Source organism: Sylvia atricapilla, chromosome 11 (genome assembly GCF_009819655.1).
Source record: "Sylvia atricapilla isolate bSylAtr1 chromosome 11, bSylAtr1.pri, whole genome shotgun sequence".
NCBI lineage: Eukaryota > Metazoa > Chordata > Aves > Passeriformes > Sylviidae > Sylvia > Sylvia atricapilla.
Window position 1 is genome coordinate 5152544 of NC_089150.1, and position 20772 is coordinate 5173315.

The window sequence follows — 20772 nt, forward strand, 5'->3', positions numbered from 1 at the left end:
AGAGCTTAGGTAAAAGGGAAATTTTAACATGCAATCAGCATTAACTGTTGTAGATGTAAAAAATGCAAAAGGTATTAGGTTTTTAAATTTTACTAAAGTAGATGTAAATATTTGTATTGACTATTTTTGGATTCTATATTCCCTTGTAGTGCAACCTTTACTATCACCTAAGAATCAGATGGCCTTCTGTGTCTTAATCATCAAAGCCTTAGAAAACGAAGTGGCTCTTGGAAGGTAACATAGATCTTAAAATATCCTGGTTTGATCATCTTTGATACAATTGTGGGCTTGATTTGAAGAAACATTGTCTGCTTGAACACAATTCATTGCTCTTACTGAGATTGCCTGGAAGAGTAACGTGCAAAATGAGAGGGATTAGGTTAAAATTCTAATATTCACTTTTGTCTGAATTTATTATTTTAGAACATTCCTTCCGAAAGCAACTCATTTAGCTCTCATTTTCACTTGCCTCTGCAAGTATGAAGAAATGTTATTTAGAGGGCACTCAGTGTAGTGGAAAGGCCTCTGTGAATTGTAGGTGGGTTTGGATGAGGAATAGATTACTCTGGTACTCACTTCACACCCCATGTTCAAAATCCCACGTCAAAATCACATGAGAGAAAGGTTAGTTCTATTTGTTTTTTCCTGCTACACGTTTGTTCTAATATATGTGCTTACATTTTACTAAGGGCTATAATGATCCTTCATACGAGGTGAAATGGTTATGACAGTGAAATTAGACCCCTGGTTTCTAGTTGTAAAATATGTATAAACTGTAAAAAGCACAGGACAGCGTAAAATAAAATTTTCCGCTAACAATCCGCTCTGGTTCTCTTTGAGAAAAGACTTAGAAATAGTTCTGCGGAGGGTGGGTGGGTGTGAACCTACTGCTGTGAAAGGAAAATATTGTTTAAGGTAGAAGATAGGAGATGTAGTTAGAATACAGATGCCAGCTGAAGTCTTGCGGTACTGTGGGCATTTATGTACGAGGGGCAGGTTTATTTCTCTATGCACTGTAGCGACGGGCTCGTGGGTAATGTGACATTTAGTCATTTCCTTTATTCAGGGAAGCGGTGTCAGCACTCTGCCGGCGGCCGCGTTCTCTCGCAGGTTTCCTGGCTCTGTCTGAGCGTTTGTTCTCGTTTCCCACCTGGGAACGAGGGAGAAGAGGTCCGGGCTGTGCTGGAGGATTCAAAGCTCCTGAGTGTTGGCTCCTGTGACTCCCCCGGCGCTCGTCACTGCGGGAATTGGGTCAAAGCGAAGGCGGGTGCCGGGCAGGCAGGAGCGCTGCCGTGTGTCGGGGCCAGCCGGGCATCCATGAACCTCTGCCCTGGGCATGTTGGTGAGCGCGGCCGTCCCGGGCCGGCCCCGGCCCCGCTGCTGCCGGCCTGGGCTCGGGGGGCCGCCTGGAACAATGGGGTGCCGGAGCCTGCGCTTCCTGCCGGGCCGCGGCAGGAAAAGGCCCTTTTCCTCCGCATCCTGCGCTCGCCGCTCCCGGGGCGGCAGCGCTTAATTTCCGGCAGCAGAAGGAAGACGCGGCCGCTCCGCCGCCTCTCCCCCGCGGGCAGGTGCCCTTCGCCGCGGGCCCCACCTGAGCTGCGCCGCCGGGGCCCGACCTGCTCCTGGGCGCTGCGCCGCTGCCCCGGCCGGCTCCTCCTTCCCTGCGTTCCTTCCTCCTCTGCCTGCCTCCTTCACTGCCTCCCTCCCTGCCTCCTCGCCCGGCTCCCGCCGCCCCGGGCGGGGCGGTGCCGGCGGCGGTCCCGGGGCGGGCGCGGCGGTGCCGTCCGCCCCTCCCGCACACCCGCTCGGGCGCTTCCCCCGGAGCCCGGCGGGGCCGGGCCGAGCGCTGCCCCGGGACATGAGGATTGAGGCCGGCGGAGAGCGCCGAGCACGAGAGGCGGCCGGTCCCCTGGGCCGCGGGGCTCCTCGGGGCCGGCGGGGCTGAGGTACGCGGGGGATGCGCGGTGGGATAGGCGGTGAGATGCGATGCTGTGCCGGGGCGCGGTGCCCGGTCCAGCACGGGCATGACAAGCCTGGGTCAGGCACTAGGTCCGGCTGGGCCGGAGGCTGAGCCCGGATCCGGTTCTGAGTCCATCCTGGAACCCAGCCCGGCCTGGCACGGGATGCTGGGCACCTTCCCGAAGGGACAGCCCCTCAGCCAGCGCCCAGGGTGGGTAAGGGGCCGCGTGTTTTGGGGGCACCGCAGGGTTTGTGATGGAAAAGGTGTGATCCTTATGAAATAGCCCATGGCCCGCCTGTGTGCCGGGGAAAGGGACCCCAGAGAGGGGTGAGCACAGTGACCAGCTGTGGAAGCTGCTCTCATTGCTGGGAACGTGTCCCTGGGAGCAGGACGGTGTCCTGAGGAAATCTCCTTTTACAGGACATACCTAACTCCTCCTTCCTCCCCCGCTCTAGGTTTCTGTACCTGGGAAATCTGAAGTGGTTCCTCTCAAACCAAACAGGTAAAACTACTTGTATCGTAGGAATTTTCCTAAAGGCTTCAGTTGAAAGCAAGCATGCAAATTTTAGCAAATTATAACGCCAAAAAAGGTGGAGTTTAGATACAGGCCATGCATTTTTTTTTCCCTTAGGAAATGTAATGGTTCAAAGCAGGGGTGTTGGATGAAAAAGTTGTAGTAGCAGGAAGGTATGCAGTCAGCTTTAGGGTATACAGATGTGTGGGCCTTTGTGTGTACATGTGTATATATAAATAAACTTTTATTATATATAGAATATATATATAGAATATACTCAGCAATCAAATTTCTTTATTATGATATTCAGCACTAAAAAGAGGCACCCTGTAACAGCCTTATCTGTGACCCTCTGTTTGTGTCTGCCTATTTCTCCCTCAGCTAATGATTAGTTCAAAGAGGAGAATGTATTATTTTCATACTTATTTTAAAACTGGAAATCCTTCTTTTCTCACCCCTCCCTGCAGTTCTGCTTTTTCTCCCTTCTTGCTGGATATTACATGCTCTATACTTAGTTTCCACACTGGACTCTCAGGATCCCTTGGCATTTAGCTAAAGTAAACACACCCATTTTAGCTTGACTGGGAGTTTGCAGTGTGTAATAACACTCAATGACTAATGATTCAAAGATAATCCTGAGGTTGTGCAGTCTGGCCTCTCAGTGAAAGTTTGGTCTTCACAGGAAAAAGAAACCACCCCAAAAATGCCTGTACAAATTCGTTGACTAGATGTCTGACTCTGACTGAATTTTGTCTTGTGAGCTTGAAATGCTGCAGATATGTTAATTTCTTTTTTTTTTTTCTTCTATTTTATTTATAAAGTACAGAACTCACAGGTTGCCATGATTATGTTGCTTGTGTTTGGACTGCTACTGCAAGAAATTCTGGCTAATTCCCAAGCTGAAAATCCTACTGAATTCCCAAACATTCCAGAAGAGCCACTGTATAGCTACAAAGACATCAATTTGCCAGATGAGCATATCCCCTACTTTCTGCACAATAACCAGCACGTTGCTGACATCTGTAAGCAGGATGCTCTTTGCCCATATAAAGTAAGTTTGCTTTTTTCTGTTTGTTTGTTTGTTCAAATGTCCTGTTGAGGTAGGTTGTTTGTGGGAGTTGTAGCAGTCGAAGACGGTGATTAATTGGTCTCCTTGCCAATTAGTCAGGGAGAGGGCTTGTCTTAGAACATATAAAAGACAAGAGTAATGTTGTTGTGCATGTGTGTCCACTTTGGAGCCTCTGCTGTGCATGAAGAATCTGGGTGTTTTTTTCTCAAACTCTGTTTGAAAACAGACCAAACCAAAAGCCCTTTTTGCAAGATTTATGAGCATGATGTCATTTAAAAGCTAACAGCTTACTTAAGTCATTTCCCATTTTCCTGTTGCAAAACCTGATTCAGACATTTCTGTGTTGCAGAAACACTTGAAGAAACTAAAATCCTGCTGGGGTTATGAGAAATCTTGCAGATCAGAGAACAGGTTCAGTTACCCAGTGTGTGATTATGTTGAAACTGGGTGGTAAGTTTAATTTTAAATGTCTACTGTACATTATATGGTAAAAAAAATACTGTAGTGCTTACTTTGCTGTGAAGCAAATATTATTGTGATATTTAGAATTTAAGGCATGATTTTTTGTGGACACCTGGGTATGTATATAATGTGTTTATTTATGCATAATGGACCTTTCAACAGGATTTAAAAAAATTAACTTTTTAACGAAGAAAATACTGTTAGAAATGCTTCCTGCCAGAATGTTTTCATTATTCTGATTTAGCCTTGAATTCAGATTCCTAAAATAACTGTATTTCCTTTCTTAGCTTTAAAAACATAGAGGAAAAAAATGTGAAAAAAAAATCCGTACCCTTTTAGGGGAGAATAGCTTTAAATTGTCACTGCTGTTTTCACTTACATGCAGCTGATAAGTGCTTCCTGTTTTGGCATCTTAAATGCCAACAAAATAACTGCCTGGTTCTTCTGTTCCACTTTCAATGGAAAAATGTTATCTGTTGAAGTTATTACTAGAATTGAGCAACAGACCTTGATTTGTTTCCTCTCTCCTTCTCACATCAGGGCAAGTGACATTGAGACAGCCCAGCAGATATTCTGGAAACAAGCAGACTTTGGATATGTTCGAGAGAGGCTCGGTGAAGTGAAAACCCATTGCAAGCCTGCAGCAACAGTAGGTATTTCTGATAGATGGGATACTTTGCCCTTGTTTTTAAAAATAATTTTTGTTATTTGACTGAATTCTACTTGTTCTTAACAGGGGGATTCATCTCTGAGCTGTTCCCAGTTCCTTCAGCATTGCAGAGCAACAAACTTGTACATTGATTTACGAGCTGTGAAGAGAAACCACGACAGGTCTCTGATTTGCCTGTTCTGTAGCAAAAACGGGATGGCAGGGAAAAGGATTTGAGAATTTGGTTAACAAAGCTGGTTTGCTTGCTGCCATGGGTTTTACTGCTGCTCAGAGGCTTGCTGCTGAAGCTCTGTAAAGGTTTACACCTCTTCACTGCTGGCTGCTGCTGGTGGTGGTGTAAAAACCCAAGTTCTCAGTTTTATGGAATGATGATGGGTGACTGAAATCCTCCCTGATGGAAGAGAGGAAGAGGTTTCCATGTCTTCAGTCATGTCCTTCCTTGGTCAGATGATGTGCAAAATGCAATTGTTTTTGTTTGAGGAACCAGGACCTTTCCTCTGCCTTTATACCAGATCCAGGAGCTGCATTTTTAGATACTGAGTGGCTGAGGGGAGATCTGAACCCAGATCTTCCACATCCTGAATTAAAAAGCTACATATTGGAAACTGGATGAAAAAAATCATGCCAGTGATGCTGGCATGACCCTCTGCCTTCTTTTTGAATTCAGTGTCTTGGTCTGGTTCATGACTGAGACTGATATTACCCTTCACAATGGGTTTTGTCATCATCACAGTCCTGAAAACTTAGACTGTGCTTTTTAGCTGGTAGTTTGTTTTCAGGAAATTTGTTCTTGCACCTCATTCTTCGTATGTCATATAAAATCCTTGGCTACTGAAGTGGGTTGTGAAATCTGAGGTAAATTTTGCTAAGAAATTGTTAAGAACAAACAAAAACTCCAACAAGTGATGGTCCTGTCATGCAGTGATGCATTACTGACATGAAGCAAAATCTAATTAAATTACTCCTGTGGGTATGTGTAAATAATTCTTAATAACATTCTGGGTGGATTAGTGTTGCTTTCTAAGGTGATGTGTAGACCTTCAAGGACACCACTATCTTTCTTTGGGAGTTGTGGGAAATTTTTGATTTACCCTGAGGAAAATACTCAGGTTTTAAATATGTATGAAGTGCCCTGCTGAACTGAGACTAAGTAGCACTGGCTTGAGTATGTAATTGAGATTGCAGGGCACTGGTAGCCCTGTTGTACAAAAGCTGATAGACTTTTTCTAATTTGCATTAGATTCAAAGAAGACTTTTTCCAGAAGGGAGAAATTGGCGGTCATTGCACCCTCGACGTTCAAGCATTTTTGGCTGAAGGTCAACGCAAGAGCCCTCTGCAGTCTTGGTAAGAATCTCTTGTCAAGGCTGCTCCCAAGTTCACTTGCTAATTATTTTTGATTTTTGTCATTGGCATTACCAGCTGTGTGTAGGGGATTTCATACTGAGGGAAGACTTGCTCCTTTTGAGGTCAGTTTGAGAGTTCATATTAGAAACCTCTGATAATTACATCTCTGCAGAAAGTCTGAGCTATACTAGAGGTTCAGTGTGTAATTGTGTCCACCTCTAGTCTGTGTGTAATTGTGTCCTGCCTCATCTGTAGCAGCAAAAGATGTGAAAAGATCTTGCAATTGGAAGTTCTAATCTCAGGTGATTTCTGGGCAAGGTGCTGGGGCTGTGCCTAATCTGTGTGTTGTAGAAGGGGTGGTTGTTCTGTGGTGAGATGCCTTAAAGCTGGCCCTTGTGTGTGAGTCCTTGGTGAGGATGCTCAGGGAGCCTGTGCTGGGAATGTGAGGTGGGCTGAGTAGGAAATGCAGAGCATCACAGTTTGCATGTTAGCACTTCAAAGCTGCCTTGCCAGTTAATTGATGAAGGAACTGGAGCCATTAACGTCCATATAATAATTCATTCTTATGCTTTGCTTGTATTTTCTTTTTCTTCCCCCATTTCTCGTTGAGGTTTAATTTAAGTCCAGAATTGCTGCAGTGGAGGAAGATCTTTCTCCTCTACCTGCTATTGTCATCACAACTGCTCATCCTTTTTTAGATGCAGGAACAACAAATACTGCCTCTATATTCATTATTCCAACCAAAGCAAGGAAATCTCCCTTAAGTGTCTTTGGCAAGGCAGATCGAGTTGGGTGGAGCCCCAGATCCAGGCTCAGGCTCTTTGTTACATCCCTGCTGCCTTGATTTGGAGATCAAAGGTGCTGTTCACTCCTGAGATCAAAGGCAGTGTTTAACCTCTAGAAGCTCTGAAGAACCTTCCATTATAATTTCAAATCATTTTAATTGTCAGACTCTATCAGTTTTCAGCAGTCCTGTTAACTGAAATGGACTGGAAGGACAGTTACTAAACCTGAGACATATGAAGTACATTTGTTTAAATGAGTTGATGTCAAAGCATATTCTGTGTGATTGAATCTTTCTAGGTTTGCAGAACTCCAGACATTCACTGCATTAGACTTCAGGCCTCTAGAAGATGAGAAGTGTGACATTGTCATTGAAAAGCCAACGTACTTCATGAAATTAGATGCAGGTAATTGGTATCTCTAGTTTGTTTTTTTTAGGGGCTTTTTTGTACTGAAGTAAAAAAAGTTCATTTTCAACTTGCCCATCTATGCCTTTGTGACAGTTCAATTGTAAATGAAATATGAAAAATTATATAGCTTTTTAGTTCTTTATTTTTGGTGTAGTTCCAGTGACAAACTTGGAAACCGAAATTTGAAAATCTTATAATTTCCCAAAGATGATTTGAAAAAAAAAAATCAGAATGATTTCCTGTTGTTTGTTCTGCACAGTCGTTCTCTGGACTGTGGTTTGGCAGTGTTTGACTTTGTGCCAGAGGCTGCTCTGGCTGTGTTTCTGCGTGGCAGGTTCCATACCATGAAACACCCAGTGTGGTGTCTGTGCCCTGCGGTACGTGCTCAGCAGCAGGACTCTGTGTGCATGGGATGATAAGGAAGAGAAGTGGTGCTCCAAGAGGGGCAGCACCTCCAGGAATCTGACGTTTTTTGAGCTTCACCAGCCTTTTTGTTGGTGCAACCCAGTGTTGAGGGAGGAGGGTGGACAAACCCAGCAGCTGCAGTGGGGTGAGCTTGGGCAGGGTGCTCGTGTGCTGTGTCCTGTCCCTGTGACACACAGCAGCTGTGGCCCCAGTTCCTCCTCTTCCCCTGCCACTGCCTGTCGTTTTAAGCAAAGGTGTTGCAGGGAACTCACTGTGTTGTCTCCTTTGTGTTCCCTCCCTTGTTTCGTGAGAGATTTTTGTGCGCCAAGAATGAACAAGAGAGAAGACCTGAGGAATGACTTGTGTGAAAGCACAAGATCTGTCTTGAGCTTCCCTCAGCCCCGCTAAAGCAGAACCCAGACCTCTGCTGAAGGCCAGTTTTCATGTTTCCTTTTGTCTGGGCTGTGTTAAAGCAGGAGATCCTTTCATATCCTTCAGAAATCAGCTGCAGACTGTAAAGACAAATAGCACATCTTATTCTTTCCTATGGCAACTCTTGTAACAATTTTGTACTTTTTAAAAACACATTTTACCTCAGATTCCTTCCCTTGATTCCTTCCTTTTAGAGGTTCCCTTTTCAGGGTTCATTAGGAGGATTCAAGAAGCAGAGGAAGCTACTATAAAATGCAGGATGCTAATCAGGAAAAATGCATAAACCAATAAAAGTGGAGCAAGTAATGCAGTGTTTTGCTAACAGTTCTTTCTTTCTCAGGTGTTAATATGTACCATCACTTCTGTGATTTTGTCAATCTTTATATTACCCAGCATATCAATAATTCCTTCAGCACTGATGTCAACATAGTCATGTGGGACACTGTAAGTCTGCTGTGCTTTTAACATATTTGTGATGGGTTGTGTTTATAGAGGCTCTGAAGGTTTTAGTAGCCAATCTTTAGCTCTCTTGTGGGCATAGCCATGTGGAACTGATACATTTCTGGATCCTTTTAATACAGGTGCATGAGTAATAGTTAGAGAACAGATTTTCTCTGTGCTGTTGGAATGCTCAGCTTTTCTAGTACATAGTTATGCCTTTCTTTTGCTGTGACCTCAAAAATAACCTGCTCAGTATTTCTGATCTGTAGCATTTGAAGTATGAACTGGTTTTTGTAGGTTTTTTCTCTTGGAATATTGAAGTAGATTTGCTCAACTGTTTCTTCTATATTAAACAAAATATGCATGTCTTGCATGTTTGTAAATCAGTAATGTACAGCCTGTAGTAAAGAAAACAGCTAAATTAAATTCTTATATATATTAAAACAGAGTTTAATATCTAATTCCTTTAAGTAGCCTTCTTGCAGTTTTGATCATGAAGTGCTGAGTTTTCTTTCCAGGGTATTTAGTGCTAGGACAACCAAATTTCAATAGAGAACTGCAAATATCCCCTGCTTGCTTTTTAATGAGAAACCTGTTTGGCAAAAAAAACCTATTATTTCTAATTTTATTGTATTTTAAAGCTAAAATCAGTGCCATCTGTGAGATAAGTGAGCTGTCTAGGTGTTGCACAGGGACCTGTTAATCCAGCTCTGATGGCTTTCTGAAAAGATCAGGTGTCAGACAGCGTTGTAAATGACATAGAAAAGCAATTCTTTGTCTTATATCGCGTTGCAGAATCAAATAACTCTTTCAAATGTACCATTGAAAGTAGTTATCTGTTATCACTGTTATAATTGTAAATGAGCATTACCTGCTCAGGCAGCTGGAGTTCACTGCTGTGTAAAACCAGGTGATGGCACCAGTCAACTGCTGATGAGCTGTCTGGTCTCATCAAAAGGTGAACTTCAGCTTATTATTCATTCTCTTTTTTTTTCCCCCCCTTGATGTAATTAGATTTGGCCATACTTCCTAGCTACTGTTCTTATTAAAGAGTAATGCCCTTAGATGTAGGTTAAACAAAGCAGAAAATGAGTAGGAATTCCACTGGGTGCTGGTGTGCAGATCCTCTGTGAATGCAGGGAAGAAATGTTTATAAAGCACTTTTAAGGAGAGCAGAGAGGGATAGAAAGTGGTGCTTTCATCAGTTCTCCACTTCTAATCTGGGAGAGCAGTTCTTGTAATACATGGCCAGGGGGAGTCTGGATTGTAAAAGTCATTAAAATCTGACAGCAGAGCAAGAGGAAGGCCTCTTGAACCGAAGGAAATCTGGTGCCCTTTGGATTCTTTTACACTTCACCAGGTATCTGTTCTCTCCTGCTATCATTTGTCATGATCCTATTTCCAAAATTCTTGTTGGGAACGTTCCCACACAACTTTCCAAGCAGCCTGAGCCAGCCCCAGGTTTAAAAGGAAGCTTTAGTGAGAATCTGCACCAGGGCTACTGAGGGCACAGTTAATTGCATTCAAAGAGCAAGAGGTGGTGACTCAGCCCTGGGATGTGTAGGAAAGGTGACAGATTGAAAGCAGGAGCCCCTGCTGCTGGGATAACTTTGTAGGGAGTAGATGGTTCTTTAAAAGTTCCCCACAGAATGTTGCTTCAAAGGGGAAAGTTTTTTACTGCTCCTGATAGAAACCTCTTAGCTGTTTATTCCATCAAATCACATCATTGCCTTCAATTTGTGATACATGTGCCATATGGCAGTGACTGTCCCAAAGCAGGCAAATGCAAAACAAGCTTGTGGTGACTCTTTACCTCAAACTTTAGTGCTGCACTTGAATTCCCAGGTTGTTTTTTTTATTTAATCTCAGGTGTTGAGGTTCAGGCCTTCTACCATCCCTATGTTTGTGTTATTTCAAATTTAACTTGTGTTCTGTTGGCTCTGGGGAAAGTAGTAAGTAATTCTCACTCCTAACTCAGAAATTAAAATCTGCTCCTGAAAAAATTGTCTAGTTTGCTAATTCATAGAAATTTTTATTAAAAATTAACTACCTGAGAGGTAATTTGAGTTACCTGCCAGTGCAAACACAGAGTTTGGTGCTGTATAAATGTCTGTGTTCTGTGCTAGGCTGTCTTGGGTCCTGTGGTGGTGTTGCACATATAAACTGCATTAAAACTCATATACAGAGCCTGTAAATCATGAAGAGAGGTTCCAATATGCATTTATGTAACTGTTGTACCCTTGGATTTTTGCTTTCCTCCTAGAGCTCATATGGCTATGGTGACCTGTTCAGTGAGACATGGAAGGCGTTTACTGACTATGAAATAATTCACTTGAAAACTTTTGACTCTAAAAGGGTATGGAATTCTATATTTTGTTTTAATTCACCGTCACTAGGGAGCAAGTATGATAACTTCTCAAGCTGCTTGGGGTTATGGGTGTTCCAGAGGAAAGCACTAATACTTTCCATACATGTTTAATTTGTGTAATATGAGTATTGTACCTCAGAAACAAGAGACAGAGCTGTAACCTGATTCTGTGGTGTGTCTGTCTATATATAATATAGAGGGACCTAACTTTTGTGTCCTGAGAGGTGGTATTTATGAATGGGTTTTGCTTCTGCAGGACTCCCGACTGAAGTTAAGGGTTTTCAAATGGTCTTTCTAAAGTCTTCTGATTCCTCCTGAGGTGTTCCTTTCCTCCTGCAACTCTTGGCATTCCTGCTGCTTATCATTAAAAAAATTTACACCAAAAACCAAAAAAAAATGCATCCATTCATTCAGAGCTCATTTTAGCCTCTTCAATCTAGTCGTAAACTCACTAACTGGTTTCCTTCTCTTTAGTCCGTGTTTGTTCTGTTTGGGGCTGTTTTCATCACCTCTTCCCACACTTGCACGTTCCAAGTGAGAGCTCTTTTGGGATCTTTGTTCTATTCAACTTGCACAGCCGAGGAAGTCAGGCTGTCCTTGGCAGGAGCAGTAATTGCTGGCTCATTAGGAGCGGGGCTGGCAGGGAATGGCCCGGGGGAAGGCAGCAGTGGGGTGTAACTCCTTGTGCTCCCCTCCCCAGGTGTGCTTTAAAGAAGCTGTGTTCTCTCTGCTGCCTCGGATGCGATATGGATTGTTCTATAACACTCCTCTGGTGAGTCCCTTTATCCATCCGTTCTCACCGGGGGGAATCTGAGCTGGGGAACCCCTCCAGTATCACGAAATCCACTGCAGTGGAGGTTCCAACTCCAAACAGAATGATCTTCCCTAAAGACTGGGATTTTAAAGTTACTCCAGCTGGTTGTGTGCAGTCTCCTGTGTCACAGCTCAAAAGGTGCATATTATTCCTCTTTAATGGGTGAGCACTGTGAACTAACTGGTATTTTTGCAGGGCACAAGAGCTTGAACACAGTCAGACTTCCCTGAGGGTATTAGCTCACACACTCAGGCTCTAGCACTAGAGAGAGTTATATTTCTTTCTAAATGAAAGTGCCACTTGTGTTGCAGTGAATAGCACAGTGCAGGATACTCGGCTTTTGTTCCACAAGAATGGTAAAAACCTGATCACAAAGCTCAGTTTTCTGAGTGAAATAACTTCATGTATTAACAGTTGCTTTTTGTCATTTCAGATCTCTGGCTGCCACGGCACGGGGCTGTTCCGAGCCTTTTCTCAGCATGTGCTACACAGATTAAATATCACCCAGGAAGGACCCAAGGTGTGATAACTGCATAAAGCAACTGTAATATGGAGCTGGTGGCTCCTGCCAGAGAACAGCAGTAGCAAACTGAACCCAGTGGAGGATGAGGGTGTATCTGTGTACTTTTTGTCCTTCCCTGTGATGTTCAGGCTTTGGGTTTTCCCTGTAAAGACCTTCAGAGAACGTTTGTGTGTGTTTGTGGAAATTGCCCTGATGTCTTATTTCTGTAGGACAGACTTTAGACCATTCTCCTTCTGACCTAAGGGTCTCATCCCTTTATCCATTCTCTGTGCTGGAGGCCCTTGTGTCTTTCCTAGTTAAGTCACCACATGTTCATGGAGCAGCAGAGGGGATCCCACAGAGCAGAGCAGAGTTTGCCCTTTATCAATCCCCTTGGATACTGCTGAGCTGGGATCAGAGCTGGAAACAGTGAGGTCTGGTCCTTCCATTCTTGCCCAGCACCATCTGCCTGGTCTGGGCTTCTCTGTTTCTCTCACACTCATGGTTTTTGCACGTTGCCTTGGTGGCCAGGGCAGTTCTGGGCTAGTGGAGGTTGTTCTGCTGGAGAGTAGCCCACATATTATTGCTGAGGGGCACATTCAGAGCTCTGCACAGGCATTTAGTTATGCTTCTCCTGCTGACACTAATGGGAGTCATGCAGTTAAATCTCTTTATTTCACTTGGAACGCTCACCCCTGTGAGTCCAATTAATTAAAAGAGGTAAAAGGAGGAACTGTTATAGAAGTGAAATATTTTTTTTCCCAAGGAACTTGTGCACAAGCCATCCAGAAAGCTGCTTTCCAGCTTTCAAAAACTGCCATGTAATGTGTAATACAAAGGCTCTTTTGTATTGGATAAAATAAATCTTTCAGAAAATATTTAGTTCTTGATTAATAATCAGACTTCCACAAAGTTTTTGATGCTTTGAATCTGTCAGAAAAGACGATGAGGATTTTCAGGTGGTTACATCATCTATTTATTACATGTGGAGGGAACGTACTTAGTTTCTCAAATAATTGCCAGAAGTGAATATGGAGGAGTTTGGGATTGTTTTTTTTGGTGAGGGTTGCCTCGTAGCTAATAAACTGCTGCTTCTTTCTTTTCAGGATGGGAAAATTCGAGTCACCATCCTCGCACGCAGCACAGATTACAGGAAAATATTAAACCAGAATGAGGTGTGGTCCTTTATATCTTTAAAAAATATTTATTAGAAGTTAAATTTTTCTTATTGGACTGATTTTTTAAAATTTTGCCTATTGTATTAATATTTTTTGTTCAGGTACAGCCAAGACCTCTATTTTCTGGCAAATCTCAGACAAATATGTCCAATGTTTATATTAATTTGTTCTAAAATGTCTTCTAGGCAGTTTCCATTTCTGTACCCCAGACACTGAACCTTGCTGCCCTTTCTAAATATCCAGTGGAAGACTACAAATGTCATACTAAAAGTATTTCCTCTGAGCAAACAGACACTGCAGATCTTCTGATAAAATTAGATTATTTCACTTTCAGATTATTCCTTTTATTTATAGCATCTTCCAATGCTGAAGCCTAAGAAAACCCTTTGTAATGCCTGCAGATTGGAATGTACAAGCCCTTGTATCAGAGTTTGTGCACTCAGAACATATTGAATTTTCATAATGATTTATGTTTTTGAGTCATGTAACTTTGTGGACTGGTGTAAAATCTCCTTTCATGGTAAAATGAGTTAAATCTCCTTTTGTGGTAAAATGACAATATTTAATGTTTTCATACTTGTTTTCATTAAGCTTCTTTCATGGTAAAATAATAGTATTTAGTGTTTTCATACCTGTTTTCATTCTCTGCTGTTAGTGCCTGACAAAAACAAATTGGGATTATCATCCCCACCTTATGTAGGAAGAAACTGAGGCTTGTGTGATGCAGTATCTCAGAGCAGACAGAGCAAAGGATTTGTGCTTTATCTGCTGGGCTGTGCTCAGCTGATGCCTTCACTGCTGCACATGGTTTGTGTTCTGGTAACGTGGAAAAGAGAGAAGCTGGTTTTATCTTTACCAGGTCAGGAGTGCAAGGGAGCAATTAACTGAAGGAGGACACCAAATCCTTGTCTTTTTATTGTTCTCCCCAGCTTGTGAATGCTTTGAAGACAGTGTCAACGCTGGAGGTCAAAGTGGTGGACTACAAGTACAAGTGAGTGGGGTGGAGGAAACTGGTGTGAGCTCGTGCTGCCTGTGGCTGCTGACAGCTGTGTCTGCCCCCAGCCCTAACCAAAATCCAGGGACTGGCAAGGAAAAGTGTTGGGTGAGGTAGTTGAGCACACCCATTCCATGATGCACTGCTCAGGGTTAGTTGGGCTCAGGTTGAAGCCTCTGTAAAGTGAGCAAGGTTTGAAATCCCTTTTGTTCCCTCTCCCAAAGCCAGCTGTGTTCCCATCTCCTTTTTGCACATTGCTCTGCAATAATTCTGTTAACAGGGGTTTCTCTTGTACGATGTCAGTGTCTTATTTTATATGAGCCTGAGTTTAGTAATAACTCTGATTATTTACTGCTCTGGTGGCCCCTGAAGACACCACTTGGGGTCAGTTTGTGGTGTCAGGAAGAAATGGTTTGAAGGAAAATTCCCAAATTCTGCCTAGCCTGTCCCAAATGACAGCAGCTCCATCTGGAGCTGTCATGCATCATGCAGAGGAGTGAGAAGTTAAAGCAGCACTGAGACCTCCATGTTCTGACCAAACAGAGACAGTGGGAGGATGTTTATTTGTGCATTTTACATCACACTGAATGCAGTTCAGAAACAGGTCTTTTATGCTGGGTTTTTAGGTTTTGTTCGGGGCATTTTGTTCTTAGTTTTTGGGGTTTTTTTTAAGGTGTTGCATTTTTTTTAGAAGGCAGGTAAAAAAAAATCCTTAAACCTACAAAAATTTCAAGTTGACAAAATTATTTTTGAAGCAAATTCTTGTGAAGTTTTGAATCCTGCCTTCATTTTTTTATTTCCATGCTTAGTTACTTCTGGCTGCAGCATTTTTCATTCTTGGACTTGCTCATTGAAAAATCAGTTCTTTCTTTCAGTATTCCCTTATGCCAATATTGTGCTTTCCCCATGTTCTGCTGGGGTGCACAGAGCTGCCACATCATCACCACTTTTGTTGTGTTGTCTGCAGGGAACTTGAGTTTTCGGAGCAATTGAGAATTACCCACAACTCTGACATATTCATTGGGATCCATGGAGCTGGACTGACCCACCTGCTCTTTCTGCCAGACTGGGCTGTTGTGTTTGAGCTGTGAGTCTGTTTGTCTCTCCTTCCTCCTCTATTGCACACAAACTGCTCCTCTTTGTTGCTGTGTGTCAATGAAGCCTCTCCCTTCCTGGTATTTGACCATGAGTGTTTGTCCTGCAGCCTGGTTTGGACTTCATATTTGGCAGCCTCTTCTCCTGGGGATCAAAACAGAAAGCTTTCATTATAAAATGCAGTGTAATTATATCATACAGGCTTAGCCTGTGATTTCTTAATCTTCCATGGTATAAATATAATGGAAAAAATAGCAAACAAGGAGAAAACCTCATTGCTCAGGCTCTGCCTGGGGAGTCTGAGGTCCAATGATGTTTTAGTGATGCAGGTGAATTGATTATCTGCATGTCCAGGGCTATTATTGATATGAAATGATTTGAATATATACTGATATTGAATATATATTTGTATGAAATCATATTGATATGAATTGATTATTTGCAAGCAACCCCCTTTATATTCTTTTTTTTCTGCTCAGTACTCGAGCACCAGCTTGCTGGCCAAGGTCAGTCCTGTGCTGTTGTGTTTTGCCTAAATTTCTCTTGTAGCTTCCTTTTAAACATATTTTGTCACAAAGTAGGGGTGTTAGCAGACACTCCAACCTACAGAACAAAGCAGAAATCCAGGATGCTTGTTAGAAGAGCTCTGAATTCCCCATCCTGGGAAATTCTGCTGTGGGAAGGCTGCAGAGCTGGTGTTTTGCAGCATACTCTTGGCTCGAGAATGTTTTGTCCAGTCTCCAAATGAGTTCAGAAACTCAGGGGTTGTTTTTCACATGTCCAAGAGCTGCTGCAGCTGGACAGGGACATGGCTGACATGCAGATGTGCCTCAAACTGCCTCCAAGGTCACATCATGAGAGCAGAAGGCAGCCCTTGTCTCACTGGAGCAGAATTTGTCCACGGTTTTGGTGCCTTAGTACTGGCCAACAGACATTTCAATTTTTTCCTCTTTCACCCTGGTAACTTCAGCATAATCTCTGTGGGTAAATACGTTTTTTCTGCCTGTCCCTAGATACAACTGTGAAGATGAACGTTGTTACCTGGATTTGGCAAGGCTGAGAGGCATTCATTACATCACTTGGAGGAAAAAGAATAAAGTATTCCCTCAGGATCGGGTAAGGATGGTCACTCTGGAAGGGTGAGGTGTTCTAACTGGAGGACTTCACAATTATCCTGCTTTACCTACTCATGTTCTGGTATTTGAAATAGGATATTCATTCTTTAGGGTGAATTAACTTCCCTGTTAAGATTAAGAAATCATTTGATATTAATGGCTGAGGGAAGAAGAGAAATGAAATTAATTGGCCATGAACCATTCATAGCATGGCTGTTATGCAGTTCCTTTGCTGATTCCTTTGCCTCAGAGGAGATCAGTGGATCAGAAATAAAAAATTAAAATGGAAGATCCTCAATTTTTTTCTTGCTTTTTTGAATTGAAGATGTATTGATCTATCTTTTTTCTGTCTAAAAGTCCTTATCTTATTTTTCTAGGGACACCACCCAACACTGGGAGAACATCCAAAATTTACAAACTACTCCTTTGATGTGGAAGAATTTATGTATTTGGTGCTTCTGGCTGCAAATCATGTTTCACAGCATTCGAAGTGGCCATTTAGGGTAAAACATGATGAATTCTAAATTAGACTTCTGACTGAAATACTGTTTTTAATTAATCACAGAACGGCCTGGGTTGGAAGGGGTTTTAAAACCCATCTCATTCCACCCCCTGTCATGGCAGGGACATCTTCCACTATCCCAGGTTGCTCCAAGCCCCATCCAGCCTGGCCTTGGACACTTCCAGGGATCCAGGGACAGCCACAGCTTCTCTGGGCAACCTGTGCCAGGATCTTCCCACCCTCACAGCAAAGAATTTATCCCTTGTATCCGTCTAAACCCACTCCCTGTCAGTTTGAAGCCATTCCCCCTAATCCTGTCACTACATGCCCATTAAAAAAACATATTTCCCCCTATGAGGGAAATAATCCATTGTTAATTTGTCAGACCACTTCTTAGCACCGTACTTTGTCTTTATAATTCCTTTCTAATCTGGGAGGTTTTGATATGTAAAAACTATTTTTCAGACTATTTCTGGGTTTTTTGCACTGTATTCCTACATTCCAGATTCTGAAATACTCTTTATACAAAGCTATGTCCAGCCATTTCATGTAAGGTTTTCTGGGGTCAGATCCAGGGTCAACAGACACTGCAAGCTTCTACTTTAAATTTAGAAACATTTTCACGTTAGAGAGCACAGTCTTATGATTTTGCATTTAAATATAAACTTTGACTCTTGTCCCTGTAGTTGTAAATGCTCCAATACAAGAGGTCTGCACAGTAGGTTCAGTTTTCTGTCTCAGAGCAGGTAAATATTTTTCTGAGTACTTAAAATTTCAGGTAATCTGGGCATTTCCTACTTTTTCACAAAAACCAGCACTCTGCAATGGAAAACTTGAGCAAGTTGGAATAAAACTTGATTTTTTGGGGGAATTGTAGAGGGAGTTGCCTTCTACTTTTTTTAAGAACAGATGATAAAATGTGTAGAGTGTCTTTCAGCTGCAACTGAAAGGAAAAGAATTGATGAGGAACCCTGTTCTTGGAGTCATTAAAAGCTTAATTTTTAATATTCTTGTTTCCTCAAAATGTTAATCCAGAAAACTTTTAAAATTACTTCTTTCCAAAGCCGGTAGCACAGTTCACTGTTTTCAGTGAAGGGAATATTAAACCAAAGCTGAGTCCTTTTTGAAATCCCCCCTGGAGCTGAGATGTTCTAGTGGGGAAAATAAAGGTGTAGTAGTTCTTTCATCTTAAGTGGGGCCAGAAAGATGTGTAGAGGAATCAAGTTCAGTGAGATAAAACCCTCGAGTTCTGTGTTAAACTATGGATTTTTGGGGAATGCATCCCTGTGCTGGACTTGCAGTTTAGCCATACAATCCTGGTGGCTGGGGGCAGGCACACATTTGTATGGAAAAGCAGGAGAATTCTGGTAAATACAAACATTTCACTGCCCTAATGGTAGATGGTATTGACTTCCCTTCCCCAGCAATTTCACAGGGTGTGGGTGCATTTACTGACCTGTCTGTACTGGTAGGGATGAGTTACTGTAAGCACAATTTTCATATAGATCCCTCACGACCTTAATCAGTGCATAGGGGAAGAGCTGAGACCTTCATATATTTTGTCTGTGTGGTGCAATTCTTCCTGGAGAGTGTTGTTTTACTGAGGGAGAAAAACTGTTTCACTTTAAAGGACCATAGAAGCAAAATTGCACTTCTTAATATGAGGGTGGAAAGAAAAAAAAAAGCCCTTGAGCAATACCATTTCCTGTATTTGTATGTGTCTGTTGGGGTTTTTACCTTGTGGGATTTTTAAAGTAAAAAAGTGTATAAAACTTAAGCCAGTAAAATCTCTGTGTTTGAATGAAACCAGGTCAAAGGAAAGAGGACATTTAATTATGAACTGTGCACATAATTTTTTTTAATAAAAAGGTTTTTAATTAAAAAAAAAAGTGTAAAATTTTTGGTAGTTTGCCAGGTTTTTAGAGGCAAATTTTTTAAATGCTATTAATTGCATGGAGTCACATGTCTCTGCTTTCTCCTGCCATGACAGGCTGATGTTCTGAGGTCCAAAAGTGACATTCAGGTCTATTTACTTAAGAATCATTCAGAGGTGATGCTGCCATCGTGCACTGCTGGCTTTAGTGCTGGGCATTTGAGGATTGGTTTGTGAAAACCTTTGTCTGTATTTAACTTCCTGTGGTGCAGGTGATGCTGCTGAAGGCAGTGAGGGAGTGCTTGAGTCTGCACAGGAGCAGCTAATGAGGAGCTGCTCTTTCAAGTGATCACTGAAACAAATGGTTGAACATATGTGTGGAGGAGAGGCTGCAGGGACTTAATCCACGGGCAAAATATCCTGCCAGCATTCACCAGTTTCAGCAAATTTGAGTGCAGTGTCAACAGTTGATGGCCAATGTGTTATTCAGCCTTTGTGGCTTAATGTTGCTGGGATGAAAAGACTGTTTGTGTTGATTAACTTTGCAAATAGTACAGAAAGTTCTTGGCAGCAGAAGGAGGTTTGGTTGGATTTTTGGGTTTTGGCAATAAATCCTGAGGGAGTATGGACAACAGCAGAGGTCTGGATTGTGATTGAAGAGCATCTGGACCACCTTGGGTCTGTCTGGAAGTTGGGATTTGAGGGAATCCATGAGACTTTTGGGTCACTTGATCTTAAGGCAGGATATAGCTCTGGGTTAAGTTTTCCTGACACATCATGGGAATCTTGTTCCTTCTTACTTCTGGTTTTTTAAAAATTATTTTTGGTCTCTGCAGTTTACCCAAGCTTGGGGCACCTTGGCATCAGTGTGATGAATTCAGTTTTGGGACTTTGTGTAATATTGCAAGTCCTGAATGCTTTTGGGATTGTCTGTGTTTCCTGTACAATTTAAACCAAGGGCTGGATTTGGAATAAAAAATAATTTATGGATGCATGTGGTCTCTTTCCTTTTTACTTCAGAATTTATAAAGGTGTAATTTCAGGTTTTCTCTTTGGGAAGTTCTGCGGAAGTTGGGTGAGTGTGAAAAATGGTTTGTGGTGGGGAGGTGGCAAATCAGCATTATTAATCTTAAGAGTGTGATTATAAATATTAAGGCAATACATTTTTAAAAGCCATTAAGTAATAATGGAATAGTTTAATTTTTGCTGTTAATCTTACCAGTACCGTTAATGAGGTAACTCAGGGTTTAGCATCTCTCTTAATCCCAAAAAATTTTTAAGGAGAAAAACTGAAGAAAACATTCTTCTTAAGAGCTTTTTATGTTCTCAGATGGGTAAAATATTTGATTTCAACACTGAATAATTGTTTCAATTTGCAGAGTTTGCCTGAAGTTGAGCTCTTACTTCCACTCTGAGCACACATTTCTCATGGATTGGGCTTTTTGCCTGAAATAAGTGAATTGCTATTGAATCCCCTCTGGCTTTGGCCCTGAAATGGCCACAGAAGGTTGGGTCTTGTTGCTCATCCATGACCTCTCCTCACTCTTGCCTTTCAGGTCCTCACCTCAGGCCTGGGTGGGAGGGTGCTACTGATGCCTTAGGGCTTTTTAGCTTTTATATTTTTCAAATTCTGTTCTGTGTTAGTGTACAACTCTAAACTCCATGTAGACTGTCAGTTAATTGTCTTCACATTTTGGTCAGACAAAATAATCCCTCTAGGCCTGAAACTCAAGCAAACCTCCAGCCTCAGCCCCTGAAAAGTATAAAAAAAAGTGAGTTGTAAGGAGGAGTAAACTGGAGGAACATGACTTTATTACCTGAACCAGTAATTGGAGGATTA

The 20772-nt window shown here is 42.3% G+C and overlaps 1 protein-coding gene and 1 long non-coding RNA gene across 3 annotated transcripts in view; one reads left to right on the forward strand and one right to left on the reverse strand.

Moving 5' to 3' along the window:
• Window positions 1-20772, reverse strand: part of LOC136366265 (uncharacterized) — a 302489-nt gene that overhangs the window by 75820 nt on the left and 205897 nt on the right. The gene's annotated exons all lie outside the window — the stretch shown is intronic.
• EOGT (EGF domain specific O-linked N-acetylglucosamine transferase) lies at window positions 1773-19922 on the forward strand. Of its 2 annotated transcripts, none has more exons than XM_066327206.1 (17): window positions 1773-1946; window positions 2416-2462; window positions 3296-3525; window positions 3893-3993; window positions 4546-4654; window positions 4742-4836; window positions 5916-6020; window positions 7104-7210; window positions 8391-8494; window positions 10755-10847; window positions 11560-11631; window positions 12107-12193; window positions 13282-13350; window positions 14283-14344; window positions 15315-15434; window positions 16456-16558; window positions 16935-19922. In XM_066327206.1, the coding sequence occupies exons 3-17, from the start codon at window positions 3316-3318 to the stop codon at window positions 17079-17081; spliced, it is 1584 nt and encodes a 527-aa protein (XP_066183303.1). In that variant the 5' UTR covers window positions 1773-1946; window positions 2416-2462; window positions 3296-3315; the 3' UTR covers window positions 17082-19922. The 2 variants fall into 2 exon arrangements, with proteins under 2 accessions (XP_066183303.1, XP_066183304.1); XM_066327207.1 differs by having other exon boundaries at window positions 3301-3525.

Excerpts from the sequence above, each read along its gene's own strand:
- EOGT (XM_066327206.1), top strand. The coding sequence starts at position 3,316 with ATGATTATGTTGCTTGTGTTTGGACTGCTACTGCAAGAAATTCTGGCT. Across the intron at positions 3,994-4,545 it reads GATTATGTTGAAACTGGGTG|GGCAAGTGACATTGAGACAG; the intron begins GTAAGTTTAATT and ends TTCTCACATCAG. Across the intron at positions 10,848-11,559 it reads AAACTTTTGACTCTAAAAGG|GTGTGCTTTAAAGAAGCTGT; the intron begins GTATGGAATTCT and ends TCCCCTCCCCAG.